This window comes from Dermacentor silvarum, chromosome 5, assembly GCF_013339745.2.
Source record: "Dermacentor silvarum isolate Dsil-2018 chromosome 5, BIME_Dsil_1.4, whole genome shotgun sequence".
Taxonomy (NCBI): Eukaryota; Metazoa; Arthropoda; class Arachnida; order Ixodida; family Ixodidae; genus Dermacentor; species Dermacentor silvarum.
In genome coordinates this window covers 66575869-66592967 of record NC_051158.1, presented here as the reverse complement: position 1 = coordinate 66592967, position 17099 = coordinate 66575869, and the positions used below count along the sequence as shown (strand labels likewise).

Sequence of the window (17099 nt, the reverse complement as noted above, 5' to 3'; positions counted from 1 at the left end):
CACATTTTGTCATTTAGCAGATTCCCATAGATGGCTACTATTGGTCGAAAGCTGACAGCAATCAAGAAGGGTGTTTGGATCGGTGCGCTTCTTCCGACTGTTACTGTGCATACAGTATAGACCACTTGTAACGTAACCGTTTATAGTTCAGAACTGGCTACAATGCGGCCTTTTCCGACTCCCGTTTACCCTCCCATAGAACTCCATGTATACGCATGCCGCTTACAGTGCAGCCGCGTGAGACGAAATAGCAGTTATAATGCGGCTTCCACGGGAAAATCTCGCCGACAAGGGCGGCAGCGAGCACTCTTCTGAACAAGGTGTGCCCACCGATGGGAGAGGAGATCAACGAGGGCGATGCGGAGGAGGAGCATGAGACACGGAGAAATCGGTTAATTCAGACTCGTCCTCTAGCCCCGCCGGCGTATGCATTATTCAATGCAATCAAACAATCGTTAATTCTGCACCAACAACTGAGAGGATGCAGTAATCTAACTTGTTAAAGGCTAAATATAGTTGGCCCTAGTGGCCTATGAGAAGATAAACAATATGTTATATAATAGCACTTAGTGCAGAATTAAGTAATATACATGGCACTAGTGAATACCTCTACAGTACAGTAAGACAAGAAATAAGAAAAATAGCAAAAGTGAAACGTGAAGTCCAACTGAAATATGCAAGAAATTGCAATGTACACAGGGGGAAAGAAAATTACTGGTTTAAGATTTTAAACCACATGCTCTTTTCTATAGAGCGAAAGAATGTATGGGCGAAACCAACACCCTTCTTTGAATGGCCACACAACAAGCATGCGAGGATACTCTGACGCTATAGATTTGCTGGAATCGACATAAACTCCATCGCTATGTCAAATACATGCTCCAAACCGGCGCGAATGCTGTGCCACGTCATTAGTGGACTGGGAGTGGCATGACGATCGACAACTAGGTTGCTATAGTATGCCTTGAACTGCGAGAGCATTTCAAGCTTCCGGCTTCGGGCGCGCGCTGTAGTTGCGTGTACGGTGTGGAGGAAGGGAGGGGAAGTGCTCAGCACGGCATCACTCGGGATTCGGAAAAACAGTCGACAGTCGCTCTACCTCAGCCGCACAGTCACTGCTCGATTGACACCATTCCAGTATGATTTCAAAATTTTCAAGCCACTCCTGTCAAACGCTCGAAAACGTTTAATTGAACAGGCCTAATCGATTAAGTCAATTAAATGAAAGGTGGACATCGATGAAGATTAATTGTGTTACAGGATATATTTCATCGATATTACCAACCCTACTGTGGCTGCCCGCGCAGGAATGCGTCTGGCCACACTGCTTATCGGTGTTGTAGCTGTCGGGTCTTGCCAATTTTGATTAGTTATGAACTCTATATTAACCTCGATCCATATGAAACTGAAGGTCAGGCCACACGCATGCTTGCCCGCGTGCGCTCACTCGTGGCCGCTCCTGCTTAGACACCTTGGCAAACATCTCTTCATACTCAGCCATTGACAGCACTTCAAAATGTGCAATTTGAATGTGGCTACTATCCGTCGGTCAAGTTGACTCGGGACAAAGCCAGTCCGTACCACGTAGCACGACCAAACTTCCACGTTGTCCACGCCTACAACGTAGAAGTGAATGATGGCCCTTCTGTATCCAACACAGCCCGTGCATTGACGGTCGTGAGGGCGTTCGCAGACAAGTGGAGCCCGATGGAAAAAACTGGCTCACAGCCTTGCCGAGTTTAAGGATGTCATCGTCGCTACTAGGCCACCACGGCGACAAGTGAAAATCAGATTTTTTGCTGCCTGCTCGCAAATAAAACTTGTCTATGTGTGTGCGTTTTAGTTAGAATTAGGAAGTAGTTCTTTTCTGGGCGGTAAATCTATAACCGCTCATCTGCCATTGTCGGTTAATTAGTACACTGCTTAGTGCGTAGCTGATCCACACTCCCTGCCAACTACGTATTGTCGAGGTTTTACTGTATACTATACTATACATGTGTGTGTATACACACACACACACACACACATATATATATATATATATATATATATATATACACACAGACAAACACGCACATGTACACTCTTCTAAGCTGTCCCATCCCCTCTCTACCAAGTCACCTGCTTCACACACATACACTTTTTTCTACTTAGACGCTACTAATGCTAACACATTAATAAAATGATCCAATTATGCTTCTGGATACAGTTACGCTTCTTTTTTGCCGGTTGATACGTTTCCGGAAGACGCAATCTATCAGCACCAACATTCAGTACATCGCCAAACTACATTCGTATGATACGTTTCCAGCTGCTAGATCCTATGTAAACAAGAAAAAGGACGAGGCGCGTGCGATCGAGAACAGCACTCGCCTGCTGCAGCAGCTTCCCCACAGTACTTGCCCACCCATGTCACCTGAAAACTGGTGAGCACTCAGTTTCCTATTCCAGTACCAGAAAATCTCCTCGTGGCTTGTCGTACGCCGCATTCAGAGCTATCACCACCAACACTATTACGATAAGTATCTTCACCTATCTGTGTAAGTCGTAGCGCGCGAGGTTTAGTGCCACTGCAACTGTACTTAACGCAATTAATAGGCGATATCCCAAACGCACCGCCATTCGCTGCTGCAGGCGGCGCAAAGTGAGCGCGTCATGTTTAACTGTGTCAGCATCGTATTCATGCGTCGCCTGCCAGTACCGATTTCATTTTCGGTTTCCCGTGGCCATCTTTAAGACGGCCACGACAATAGAAAATTATGCAATAGGAAAATGGCAACACGCGTGTCAGGCCACTCGACGTGCGTTGGCGTCTCGCGCTGCAATGATTCGTGCCGAGTGGACACATAAAAACTTGCTGCCAAAATGCCCTGCTCGAAGAAGCTGTTGATCCAGGAGCGCAAACGTAACTTTGCTGAAGCCACAAAAACAGCAAAGCACGTCTCGTGCCGCTCGAACCCCGCAAACTGCCAAATTTTTTTAGTGACTTTGGATCATACGTTTCCAAAATATTTAAACGAGGCTCTACTCTATATTGTTGGTGTGCCATTGACATTTCTTGTACCACTTTGGTGATTTTTGTTGTCAGAAAGTTCGGTGCAGACACAACGTGATGTATCCTTCATTTCGGTGCCCTTGCATCATGTGACCTTGATCAGGTTCATCAGGTAAAACACATTAAGAGGCCAGAGGATGATAACGTAGCTCCAAATTTAGTGCAGTGGTACTGAATCACCAACACTGTTACAGTAGTATAATGTGATGAAGCTGGCATCAAGATGTTAGGAGGTCGCGCACCAGTTCAGAAGTGGTGTTCTGATAGATTTTGAATAAAACAAGGCAGTTTATGAAAGCCAGCTCTATTTACACTATGGTACAGGCAAAGAGTGGCAAAATATGTCTTTTCCAACATCTTGCAGAAGTCTCTTCTGGTGGTAAAAATTTCTGTGAACGTTCTTCAGATGCATCACAGACTTGCTCACATGGTGTCTGGGCTGCCCAGCCTTCCTAGTTCGATGGCATATAGAACAAGAACCTAGAGACAGAGAAAAAGACAATGAAACAAACAGTTTAACTGTCTCAATCAACCTTTCAAAAACTATAAAAAGTAGAAGACGGCACACAACACGTGCTGTTTTTTTTTTTATTGTTAACAGAATGTTTAAAAATCACCCACAGCATGTAGCACAATTTTACTACTTGAGTTGCATTACTCTCAGAGGCAGACAATATTTGCACGAGAAATCAAAATGAATATTTGGCTAATTAACAAAGTTTCGCTAGTTAACTTCTAAGCTAATTACTTTATGGCACATATTGCAATTTAGAAATTGCAGCTGGTGACCTCAGAAGTGATATCTACTTTGAACGAATTCTGAGGAGGACACCTGTTTTAAGATAGGCGCTCCAACATTTTGCGACGAAATGTGTAGTTGTTACAGCTTCAATGTACAAAAAAGGTGTTTTGTTAAAAAAGTAAGAGGGACAACAGTGCATTTGCAGCACACATTTGACGGCCCTTATCTCCAGACTGTTGCTAGCTTCAAAATTCATTCCAAGTGGATGGGCTTTGCGAAATCACTGGCCTTAAATGATACATTGCAACATGTGCACTAAAGTAATTAGTTAAAAGGTTGCTAAGTGAAATTTTGCTAATTAGTCAATAATGCATTTTGATTCCCAGTGTAAATAATGTCCGCCTCTTCGAGTAATCCAAGTCAATGAGTAGATTTGTGCTATATGACCCCAGGTAATTTTTTTTTTGTTGACATTTAAAAAAACTATATATTGACTAAATTATCAGAAAATGAAAAAAAAAAAATTATGGGGTTTTACGTGCCAAACCACGATCTGATTATGAGGCACGCCGTAGTGGGGGACTCTGGAAATTTGGACCACCTGGGGTTCTTTAACGTGCACCTAAATCTAAGTACACGGGTGTTTTCGCATTTTGCCCCCATCGATATCAGAAAATTACTTTTGCATGTGCACAATGTGGGATTTCTCTGAACAATGACATTAACTAGACCATAAATGCATAATGACTGATGACATTAACTAGACATACAAAGTATTCTGGGCTTAATAAATTGCTTGTACTACTTCAAAACCTGCATAAAGGTTAACCCGAAATTTTAATGCAATGACGCTTTCATGCTCTGTCAAGACCAAGCCATCTGATACAAGTTTGTTTTATGCATGGCTTAGCCTTACTTTCCGAAAGTGTACTTCGAGGTGAACCGAAGGTCGAAGAATGCAATATTTGCATGTTCAATTGTTGAACTTCCAACTTGCACACGCTGTACAGCCAAACTTCGTTATAAGAAAACTGGAGGTAAAGAAATAACGGATATAATGAAATAAGTGAAGTTTCCCTTGAAATCCCCATATATACTGGTTGTTTATTGGGCGAACCTGTGCCCACAAAAGCAAGGTACACTCAAAGCACAACGATAGCGGCGAACACAGTCGGCGATCGTCGAAAATCTGATCAGCTGCGAAACGCGTCGGCTTTTATACCTGAGTCATCGAAGGTTCCAGATTAATCCCTGATGCCCGCGTGTCTTCCAGAAAGTTCTAGACAATTCGCGTCGCTCATACAATCAGATTACATGGGCGTCGGTGACCACAGACGACGGATAGAAGCATCGATAACGTCCGAGAAGCTTCCAATGCAGGCGCGTCCTGCGCCGAGCGATAACGTTTAACATTTGTCAGCCAATGTTGAAAGCGGCCACCAGTGAAAGATAAACATGTGTACGTGTCAATATATATTGATAGTGTAGTACAATAATGGATATAGCAAAGTAGTGGGTATAACGAAGTAATTTTGGCTACCCCTTCAATGTCGTTACAACAAGGTTTTACTGCATGTTACCAGCATGGTATTGGCGTGGTATTATGCTGGTGCTGGTATTGACTCATCACAGTGGCTCAATGGCTTTGGCATTCTGTTTCTATGCATGATGTCGTACGTTTGATTCTTGTGGCCACATTACAATGATGGCATAATGCAGAAATGCTCATGTACCGTGCTTTAAGTGCACGATAACCCTTTCCATGCCATTTTTTTTTCTTTTTTTCAGGAAGCCACTAAAACTTCCCAGATTATTTTATTCGCTAATCCATTGTCTTTGCTATTGGAATATCAGCAGTTCATTTTTTACTTTGTGTTGTCTATTATGGATGATTTCGTGTTTTTCAGTTGCAGATAGGCATGGTGACAGAAGCAGTCCACACTCCACAATGTGAAACAGAGATGAGTGTAATTCTGCTGCACTTTGTGTGATGTGTCATTCATGGAACGAAAATTGCAGGAACGCAGAAAGGAAAGTGTTCACGTTGAGCCGCGTCCACGCAAGAGGTCACCAGAGGCTCAAACTCGTCCTCACAATTGTATAATTAAGCTAATGCTCTGAACGGTGGCGACGGCACTAAAAAGCGCTGTCGTCGCCGCCACAGCTGCCTAACTCTGTGCCACTATTCTTAAAACCCAGGAGCGCCAGACCCGCTAGCGTTTCCGCCAACCAAGCCCACAAGAAATCAATTTTCTGGGAAGCTTGTGCTTTCTAGTAGCACAGTATTCACACCAAAATGGTAAAAGTACTGCTGTTAGTCTGTGGCGCTCAGTGGACGAAGGTAATCCATGGATGAGTGAGACTCGTCACTATCGGAAAAGAGGTTTGAGTGAGCAAGACTAGTATATAGCACAGAAAGAGTCAAAGAGCCCCAAAATTAACTCACATCCCACAACTATGGCATCTCTCAAAGCCCCAGTACTACTCTGGAATGTTTAACACCGTGAACCCAACAACCAGCCAAAATTACCGTTATTCATGACGCCACCTTTGCCACCACCTTCTTGAAAGCTGCCGCCGTGGCGGAATCGGCAAACTTTTCCATAAAGTTGGTGCCATGCTCCATGCATTCCGCGAGCCTCGGCTCCAAGGGGATGCGTCCTGTAACGTGTCAATTGTGAACGAGGAATCGGTAGTACACTATACATTCTCAAGACCTGTGTGAGACATGCAACTATCTAAAGGGACACTAAAGAGAAACACTAAATCGGTTCAGATTGATGAAGTATTCTTTTAAAACTCTGCCTTCATTAATTTCACGTTACGAGGTTAACTACTTGAAAAAAAATGAAGGTCAAACTCCAATTTTTTATAATTGCATGCCAAAACCCCAGCACCGGCAAATCAGTGCAACGTCACAGATTTCGAAGCATTTTTTTTTTTTGGTACTCTGGCCATCCTGGCACAGTTTTCAAATTGTGCTAATTCCAGTCTTTGGGTCATTTGGAGTACGATGTAGCCCATCTTTACCGATAAATGATTTACAAGGACCACGCAGACGACGCCAGAATCCATGACATCACGGCAAGCTGGTGCGGGAATTCAAAGGTGGCGGCGCCACCTGTCCTACATTTTTTGCATCATTTCTGGGTTATCAAGTGTCCACTCATGGTAAGAGTGCTTCAATTTTTGGTATTGTAGAAGCGTAATTTACTAATACAGCTCAAATGACCTCTCTCTTTATTGCCCCTTTGAAGCTACACTAAAGGCATACGCTTAATGACGGGATGCACTTCTAGAAACCTTGCAACGTTTCTCTTATGTCGTGCGATGACTTAGTTACAGAGAAAAAATTTCAATGAAAGCGGGCCCCCCAATTCTTATGCAATTAGTGTCGCCTTTGACGAATAAGTGTTCTTAACTGGCAATATCAGAAGTGCTGCTCTGCTGGACGCTACCACCAGCATTGGTTCAGAAGCCTACACAAAGGGGGCGCCACACTTCAACATATGGCGCATCCAACGCAATGTGAACATGTAGCACAGGCAAGTTCCGTAGAAAAAAATACAGCAAATTGGCCAAACTGCACTGCTTTTCATGTTAAAAGCATAATAATGAACTTGTTTGTGATCAGTGCTTCACTGCAAATTACCGATGATGATGATAAACAGATCATGCTGGAGGCACCAGTGGTCTGGTATTTACGCCATTTTCTCACTTACCAAAGCTAGGCTCTCGGTAAGGGTGATGCTTGGAACACCTTGAAGCACTAATCTATCTCACTTGCTATTTGCTATTCACAGTCAAATCTCATTATATCTGATAGTCGTTACAAGCATACATGAATTACGTGCGAATGTTATGAGCCAATTTTATGTAGAAGAAGCTGTTGACGTGTAGCGGATAAGAAGAAGGACGAAGTGTGGCCTGTCCCGCCATTTTGTTGTTGTGGCCCCACTTCAACATCTTTCCATGTAGTGTAAATAAACCCCTTGTTCGAACATCTCCCCATAACACTAATACAGTAGAATCCCGCTGTTACGTTCCCGGTGCATCAACTGCGTACTGCGTGGTGGCAAGGGGGTCGTACCTTGAAAGCGATCTGTGTTGGAGGCAGAGTCTAGGCAGTGTAGGTGCGTCGGCAGCTCGTAGCTTTGTGCGTGCTGTGTGTTGTCGGCGCTCAGTTTGCGTTGAAGCGATAGACAACAGCACTAAAGTCACTTCGCTCGCTGCTGCAGCGGCGGTTCCTCACGCCAGCGTTTGACAGCGCGTGTCCACACTCATCGCGTGTGATGTGTTCATGTTTGCCTGTGGGCGCTGACACCATGCTTGTTAATATAGTTAATAAGCGAATGTTTACAAGTTTATACGGACGATAAAACTACTATCCTTACATTGTATAGCTGTCTACTAATTTGCTATCGCAATCGATGCTTCGGCTTTCAGGTGAAACTACGACTTTTTCACACGTAAGAATTAAAATAGTATGGTGTGCAGTTCAGCGCTACTCTCATTTCTCAATTTTTCCTATTACTCGGCTCTTGCATTTCCCAGCTCTTACGTTTTTTTTTTTTTTTTTTTTTTTACGGTCCCGTGAAAAACGTATCAGCAGGGTTCTACTGTATAGGCAATAACATTATAAATTTATTTCGCTGTATCGTCCGTGTTTGTTGTACCAAGCTAATCTAGATGCTATGGCACGAGAAAGACGAGGACATGAAGACACATGAAATGTACACCACAAATGTCTGTACCATAGCACCTAGATTAACTACGTAACAACTAGCTACTACTGCAACAGAATTATATCAAGGTTTGAATTGCACAACTAATCAGCTCACCACCTGTAAATGATTGCAGGTTGCAAACACGTGACCCTCTCCACTACTATAACTGTATGTTCATGATCACAAACACAACCGATACGTGAATGACGAGTGCCGAAGAGTTTGCGCTGTACCAAAGACCCTACTCTCTTTCTGGCTCTGCTCTGAAGCAAAGACTCCTCTATTACGCCTGTTTAGTTACAATTTATGCTTTCAGTTCTGCGACCTGGCACAAGTGGTGCTCACCCAAAAATGGCACGTCGACCATCTTGGCGAGCTCCTCTCCGCCACCGCTGGAGAAGACATTGTTGCATTCCTGAAAAATCAACAAGAGCCACTGTTCCTTTACAAGCAAGATCATTATCATTCTACTTATGTCCACTGCAGGACAAAGCCCACTCCGAGTGACCTCCAGTTACCCCTGTCCTTGCATAATCTGTCTCCATTCTGCACCTGTGAAGTTCCTAATTTCATCACACCACCTAATTGTCTGCCGTACTCGACTGCACTTCCCTTCTCTTAGCTCTAATTTTGTTACTCTAGTGGTCCACCGGTTATCTACCCTACACATTACACAGTCAGCCCTATTCCATTTCTTCCTCTTAACCTCAAGTAGAATATCATCTACATCTGTTTGCTATCCGACCCATAATGAAATGGATTCATGAAATCAAATGCTCTCACATGGAAAATATGAGTACAGTTAGACTATGGAGCTAGCATGAGCAGAATGTTTGGATAGCTTGGAATACATATTGAGCCCCGCTTTTAGAACAAGCACCATATACGCTGCTCGCGTCATTTGGACGTAGCCTAATTAGCTCTGAAAGCGCTTTTGCATGTTCTCTGAAGCTGCGGCCAAAGCTTGGCGTCATCCACCCAGTCACCGTCTACGATATCTCCCGAAACAGAGGTTTGCTAAGCCGCACCAGCATCGTACACATCTACTGTAAACACGGAGGCAACGGAGGCAGTTGAGGCAAGCAATGGACGCGTCACCACATCATCAAACATGGCAGCATCCGTGGGATCGCCGCGAAACGGGTCAATATGATATGTGCATGATGAAACTTTGGGCTAAAATGTGAATGGTGGTGTAACCATAGTACCAAATGTTGGCTCGGCTCACAAAGAGATACCTGCTGAAGACTAAAAATTGGTTGCCCATATAGTGCATGCATAAAATTCTGCCTTGTCATACAGCAGTCACGCTTGCTCTAAAACTCAGCCAGGTTTTTCAAAGTGGAGAGAGCGGCATCACTACACTAATGATTTGAGAAGGAACAACTGCATAAAACATGTATGCCCAATCCAGCGTCAATGTAGTGAAAGTATACATGGTGCATGTGCAGTGCCATTGGAGCCAAGATCTCATATCTCATTCCTGCATGTTACTTGAATCAAACCCCCCACCCTTGGACTGCTTTTCTCAAATATAATTTTTCAATGTAACTTTCAGAATGTGATGCAACCTTACCCATTAAGAAAACATATGAAAGAATTTGGTGTACAGAGTGAGTCTTTCATCTAAATACAATGAAAGCTTATAAAGCTTTTTTGAAAAGCTTGAACTTGTAGTCAGGTTAGGTTGCCAGGTTATAAGTCGCCAGGTATAAGTCGCGTATAAGTCAGTTTCCAGGTTATAACGTCGCCCTCTTCATCTCTTCAATCGCGACAGGCTTGCTCTTGGTCAATTCTGCTGTTTCGTAGCAACATTTTAAGGCAGAAGCCTTATATGCCTCATCGCCCAATGACCTTCAAACAACCTTGAAAAAGCCTGTGTCGATGCTTCTGTGAGTAAAAAAGTCAAGTGGTCACAGAGACGTGCTGGTGCCGTTGCTCGTGCATTCGTCTTCTTCCACAGCTGCCTCCGATGCTGCTCATCATGCCAGCATTCCCATGCTGCCCCTGCCTCTGCGACGGCACTGGCCCACTACCAGTCGGTGCGACGACAGGCTTTCGCCTTCACGTTTTACAAATGTGTAACACTTGGTTAATTTTAATGCTCTGGAGATGAACCTGAACCGAGCTAGAAAATAGGTAGAAACCTGATCCCGAGCCGAACCAGCAATATTTTCAGTTCAACACCCTGGTCGTAGCCACGTCTGGTTTGCTGTTGTCCGACATGCTGAGGAAGTGCATAAACTAACGACAGAAAGCTGATCTCAGTTACTGTAGATGTTTCACGAAGGAACAAGTTGTGCAGCTCGCCTGCGGACAGATAGGCAGATCGATGGACAGACAGACAGAGAGACACCTGCGAATGCTCTCAGAGAATTGGTTTGTTTGCCCAGTGATGCAAAACCCGAGTGTCACTTAGAGGGCGCCACTTTCCCATTAGTTGGTCTGTCTATAGGCCATTGTAAGTGCTACATGCTTCATGCAAAAGCAAAGGAGCAGGCATGGAGCGGCATCAGTGCCCAACAAATGTCCACACTCTAGTGACAACAAGTGCTAAATGTTTCGAAATGAGGTGTCGCTGCAGTGAACCACTAGCTTCCATGCATTGCAGAATGGTTGGGCAGGCATTGTAAAAATCCAGGAGGCTATGCCCCAGTAAAGTCCCATACAGACAAGCTGCATGCTTAGCAAACGAACACGCACAGAAGAAGATAAAAAACTGGGCAAATTGGTACAGTACGAACAACAGGTACAGTGCCAACAAAAACAGCAGTCGGCTGCATTTACTGTTCTCTTCTTCGATGTTTGACAGTTTGCACAAAAATCTTTGCCAAGTAAGTTTTGAGTTTTGATCTATTAATCTTGCCTTCTGAAAAAACTCAGGCTTGCAGAGTTTCTTGAAAATATTTTTGCCAGCATGGTACAGTAAAACATTGTTAATTCAGAAAATCACATAATTCGGACTCGTCCTGTGGCGCCAGCCCGCGTATGCATTATTTAATGCAATCAAACTCTTGTTAATTCGGATGTATTTGGCCACACATCGGTTAAATCAGACAACTTTCGGAGCACGGCAAGCTCGCTGCAAATATGTGACAAATATGTGACAAGAGCAAAAGTGGCGCTAGCGTCCAACTGAAACGAAGTGGCAGAGTCCGCATTGCCATAGTCATCAGCGGAAATCGTACATGAATGACAGCAATGACAGAACACCTTGTGCCTATTTGTACCTTGCATTTACCGCCATGCATAACACCACGCTGGCTGTGGGCTTTCATAACTGCATAGTCACCATCCATGATTGCGTCGTTAGTGGCCGCAGTTTCTTCTGCAGCGGTTGCGACAAACAGTAGTTTCATTTTGACTTGGTACGCGCGTCGGCCGCGGGCCTAAAACACCGCGTAGTCGCCATCCATGATCGCATTGATAGCTACCACGGTTTCGTCCACAGTTGTGTCAGCGAACGGTAGTTCCGCTCTGACTCGATGCGTGAGTCAGCTGCGTGCCTTCAGCACTGTAAGATCGCCGTTCATAACCGCATCAATAGCGGCCGCAGTTTCCTCCGCAGCGGTTGCGACAAACAGTTGTTTCGTTTTGACTCGGTGCAAAGTTGTTGAGGATGAAGAGCACCGGTACATAATAATGGACAGACGATTTGTTGGCGATCAGCTCACTGGCAAAAACATAATCGGGATGTGCGCGTGGTAGTGCAAAGTGTGTCACAAAAGAAGGCGGGCGCTGCGGCCGTGCAGGAAGGAAGTCACGAGGCCTCAATCACTGCTGCGAGAGGCAGTGAGTCACGAGATGAAGAGAATTTCACCTTTCGATCTGCTTTTGTGCAAAATAGCAACAGGATTTGACCACTCATTCACTAAATAAAAGTGTGTTGACGTCGTAAGCATTCGCGTATTGTTTTTACGGATACCGTCGATAATTCAACATTTGGTTAATTCTGACATTTTTTTCGGTCCCGCAATATCTGAATTAACGAGGTTTTACTGTGTGTGACGGCACTGCCGCCAAGCCTACGCTTTGCTGCACTTTGCAGTTTGTCTATACAAAATGTTGCGTGCCAAGTCTCACCGAACAGTTGGGGCAGAGGAAGCCACTCATGTTCTCCACAATGCCCAGCACAGGAAGCCCCGTCTTTTGGCAAAAGGTCACCTCACGCCGCACGTCTGCCACCGACAGCGCCTGCACGCCAAAAAGCACCTTTTGAGAACATAACTGCGTGTGTCAAGTATATACTACCAAGCAAATGGCACAAAGATGAGGAAACTAATGCACCAAGCGACGAAAGACACTACATAACCGGCTTTTCAAGCGATATTATTATCCTAAGCATTAAAGGACTGTCTCCATCTTGGAAGAAAGATGGTCTACTTCAGGAAAACAATGCTACAGAAAAGTCATGGACAAGAAACCTGCACAGAAGAGCAGGTACCAACTTCCAATCAAGTTTTATACGGAACCAAAACTGCTTTAAGTACAGACAACAACCAGATAATCGCGGTGAATATAGTTGCTACAAAAAAAAAAAAAAAAATGCCATTTTATGCTGTCGATGCCCCGAAGTGTAGTTATCCAACTAGCACCAACTGAGGTTCTAGATTGTTCACAGATGAAATGAAGTCCAACTCCGTATTGTTGATTGCCCAACCACGAATTTCCTGAATGTTGCTTTTTAGGAGCAAATATAAATGCTGCGCAGGAATTTGTTCAGATACAGTACAGTGAACTCTCGTTGATACAATCTCCACGGGAACACGGGAACCGGAAAATAAAGCGTATCATCCGAAAATCGCACCATCGAAAGCAACGTATTATCCAACTAAATCGTACTTTCGGGAAAAGAAAAAAAAAGGTATCATCCCGAAAAATGTATAACGCAGAATCGTATCAATCAGGTTCCACTGTATAAGCCAACTTGTACCACACCTATTTCATTCTGACCGCTATTCCATTTTTGTGGCACAGCGTCTTAATTTCTGAATATGTTTCTCGTGCAAGGTTCTCCACATAGGCCGGAAGACAAGGCCACAACAGTTTTTTCGTGTTTTGCGAAATCCAAGCTTAGGAGATTTCCGAAGCAAGAGATTGTAGGGGCTCCTGGCCCATACGTACTGACAGTGTCGCAAAGAATGCTGCAAGAACACGGACAAGAAAACGTGGACGCGGCGTAACAATGTTCACCTGCGGTGTAGTGACTAGGATGGCACCGTCGGGGTTCAGTCCACGTAGCACTTCCACGGTGGACATGTGCTCATCCGATGTGCCTGGAGGCGTGTCGACCACCAGGTAGTCCAGCTCGCCCCAGCAGACGTCGGCAAGAAACTGCCGGATCATGGCTGCATACGTGGATTTTTTTTACTGACTGCTGCCACTAAATGCAACGATCAGGTTAACGAGGCTTTAATGTCGCCTTTGTTTTGCCATTGTTCCGAAAACTATCATCACCTGCCCTTTCTCTTAAATTGTAAATGTGCTCGAGGCACCACCACGTTTCAGTGAACCAACGGCAACATATGTTAAGCATTTGACGGCTTTCCCTTCTGACATGCTTTGGTTTTAGCTACAAGCTGTGAAGCTGGCAGCGACTTGGTAGTCCATTAAATGATGACACTGTGAACGCTATTTGAGCAATGCAGATGATTAGTGCAATTGCGACCAATGGTCCTCAAGTCATTTTGTTACCAATGCTTCCAGAGAGCAACGGTGCAATTGGATTTTTTCCCAACATTCTCAGGCTGTAATGGCAAGTGCACACAATTCCACAATTCAACTAAATATAGCTAAAGTTTCACAGCTATTCATTCTATATGTACGCCATGAAAAAAAAAAAAAAGACCTGTTTCATTTGTCTTCTTTTAATTTCTTTCAGAGCACCTTTTGGAGATGAAATGTGCTATGACACACCCAAGTGTGGGGGGGTGGCGCACAAGGTAGCACACAGGTTAAGAAACATAAACAAAATAGGCTAGCGGAAAAAGCAAGTGCAATGTTTAAATATTTAGCACTGCAATACAACAGTTAGCAAGCATTAACAGCAGCATCAAAGAATCCACGCGCTCTGAAGACTTTGCAAGAACCTACAAACTCCTACCCCTGATCATATCTTTAAAAATTTATCTGGCCTTGATCATTACCACAAGCATAAAGTGCGAATTTGGGCCAGTTGGTACATGTTGCATTAAAAACAAGTAACAGCGCAAGTCACAGGACATAGGAAGGAGACGGACGAAGTGCTTCATCTGTCTTCTGCAGTGCTTCGTCCGTCTCCTTACTATGTCCTGTGTCTTGAGCTGTTACTTTTTTTTTAATGCAAGATGTACCAACCAGCCCAAACTCGCACTTTATGCTTGTGGTAATGATCGAGGCCAGCATTTTCAGATTCAACCATAGTCCAGCATTTTCACTGTCGAGCATAGTCCAGTATTTTCAATGGGCATGTTGCCAATGGAGTGACCGACCATGCTTCTTGGGCCCCCTCCAGATGATGGGGTTATTTTTGTCAGACAGCAGAAACCCGATGGACATCACGGCCAGTCGTTGGCTGGCGTCTGCATACACTGGAACCCACCTGCAGTAGCCACCAAAAGATTACCATGGCTGTTATGGGCCCATCTTAGGATTGTCGCAAACCTTCACAGAATCACAAGTAATTCCCAGAAAGGTACAGTACTGGTCCACTGTTAAAGGGAACACCAAATTAATATTTCGAGATCTGATTCCAGCTCAGTTTAGAAACGAAGGACTAAGATGCTTGCCTTTTACGAGTATAGCTCTACCTTCCGTGTCGTATCATGCATTACTTCCTACTAAGTTGATGCATTCAAGCTATGCAGGTATTCCCTTTCTCCCTCTCAGGTGTCAATTAATTCTGTTTATTGAAAAATTACTTTCCCCGCATTTCTAGCATTTTCAGAATTATAAAAAACATACAGCTGTAGAATAGATTAAGAATTTTACATTCTTTAGTGAGTTTTGCAAAGTTTACAGAATGTGGACTTTATGTGAAAACTCATTACTGCAACATCAGATACCAGAACACGAACTATTTCATGTCTAGCAGGCTTGAAAAGCACCTATCCAGCCACTTTAAAATTATGCCTGCTGCAAAAAATTGAAAAACAATTAAAAAATTAACCTGTTACATACAACGACATACTGACACTGAGCAAAAACACCCAACCATCTATTTTCCCACTCGTTTTACTGAGACATTTTGAACATGTTATTCAAACTTGCAGCACAATTCCAATCAGAAGTGTTTCGATCCAAGATGTATGCGACACATTGTAAATATCATGACTTTCATCAAAGCTTTTGCTGTTGATGCACATTCTTGGTGTACACAATTGTGTACAGAGTGCCTGAAAAGGTTAAAAGCGAACTGTAGGATGCCCTACATGAACTGTCAAGATTTTCATGTTCATGTTCTCTGAAGATCTATGGTTCATACCCCTGTGGGCATTGGTGGATGCTGTGTCCATCCAGGTTGAGCATCTTGGGAATGCTGGGTCCACAGAGGTCCACATCCAGCAGGCCAACCTGCGGTCAATGTCAAATGACAAGATAACCATTTCTACCTTAACGAGCATAAAAAAAAGAAAAAGGAAACTTTAAGGAAACTATATTTACCGGTGCCTCACGGCAGTCGCTCTGCCTTAGGAAAACCAAGGAAGCTAGCAGATGGTAAGGCGAATTAATCGAGAACTCGAAGATTTGAAACGTTAGATAACCGATCATTACTTCTGCTGGTCTCGCGCTGTCATGCGGCATTTCGCAGGCGATCATATGCAGAGCATACGTTCAGCAGGATACGCGATCCTAGTAGCAGCAGGACTTGCTGAGAACATGTTCAGTGCTGAGGCTAATGAGCAACTCGCGGATTTGTGCAGCTCCGTACCTTCTTTCCCATTGACACCAGCGTCATCGCCAGCTCCACGGCGACGGTGCTTTTTCCGACACCACCTTTGCCGGAGAGCACCAAGATGACGTGCTGTACACCGGCCAGTATGCGGTCGCCATTGCCTGCGAGGCATCGATTACTGTGAGAGTCGCACATGCAGTAACTGATAGGATAGTTACTTTACAGTAACGAGATCGGTCATAGGCGCGACGCCAACGAACGATAGAGCAATCGAAACGCGATGACTGAAGCGTCACGCCAAGTGAACGGGTATCGAAAAGTTGTCTGTTGCCGCGATACAAGCGTTCTTTTTTCTTGCAAAAGTCATCAGTGCGAAAGCATCAAACGAACTCCGCACCACATGTGACGGGGGCTGAACAAAGTTTCGGTTTGTGCTAGAAATTTCCCAAGCGCTCAAGGAGCGTCGGTGTGTTGTGAATGCCAGCCTTCTTTTAGCCTGTTATTTCAGCTTCACAAAGTCACCCGCGATCAGCAGTAAAAGCGCGTGGTTTATAATGAAACACCCGGTTTCCAGCAGCTCACCTGACTGTGCCATTCGAGCTTCCATGTTTTAGCAGTTTTACAAGATGCGCCGGTTACATAGAGATATACGCATGATCAGCAGCAATCAGCAGTGAGGATCCACCAGGGGCAGGTGGATAA

The 17099-nt window shown here is 44.3% G+C and overlaps 1 protein-coding gene across 2 annotated transcripts; it reads right to left on the bottom strand.

Annotated features, from left to right (window-relative positions):
• Positions 1 to 3342: 3342 nt before the first annotated feature.
• On the bottom strand, positions 3343 to 17099 carry LOC119453434 (cytosolic Fe-S cluster assembly factor NUBP2). Of its 2 annotated transcripts, none has more exons than XM_049668152.1 (9): positions 16980 to 17099; positions 16434 to 16558; positions 15987 to 16075; positions 14995 to 15104; positions 13718 to 13872; positions 12608 to 12718; positions 8870 to 8939; positions 6328 to 6458; positions 3343 to 3507 (listed from the first exon to the last, which is right to left on the bottom strand). In XM_049668152.1, the coding sequence occupies exons 1-8, from the start codon at positions 17002 to 17004 to the stop codon at positions 6334 to 6336; spliced, it is 810 nt and encodes a 269-aa protein (XP_049524109.1). In that variant the 5' UTR covers positions 17005 to 17099; the 3' UTR covers positions 3343 to 3507; positions 6328 to 6333. The 2 variants fall into 2 exon arrangements, with proteins under 2 accessions (XP_049524109.1, XP_037571394.1); XM_037715466.2 differs by having other exon boundaries at positions 3343 to 3535; positions 16980 to 17098.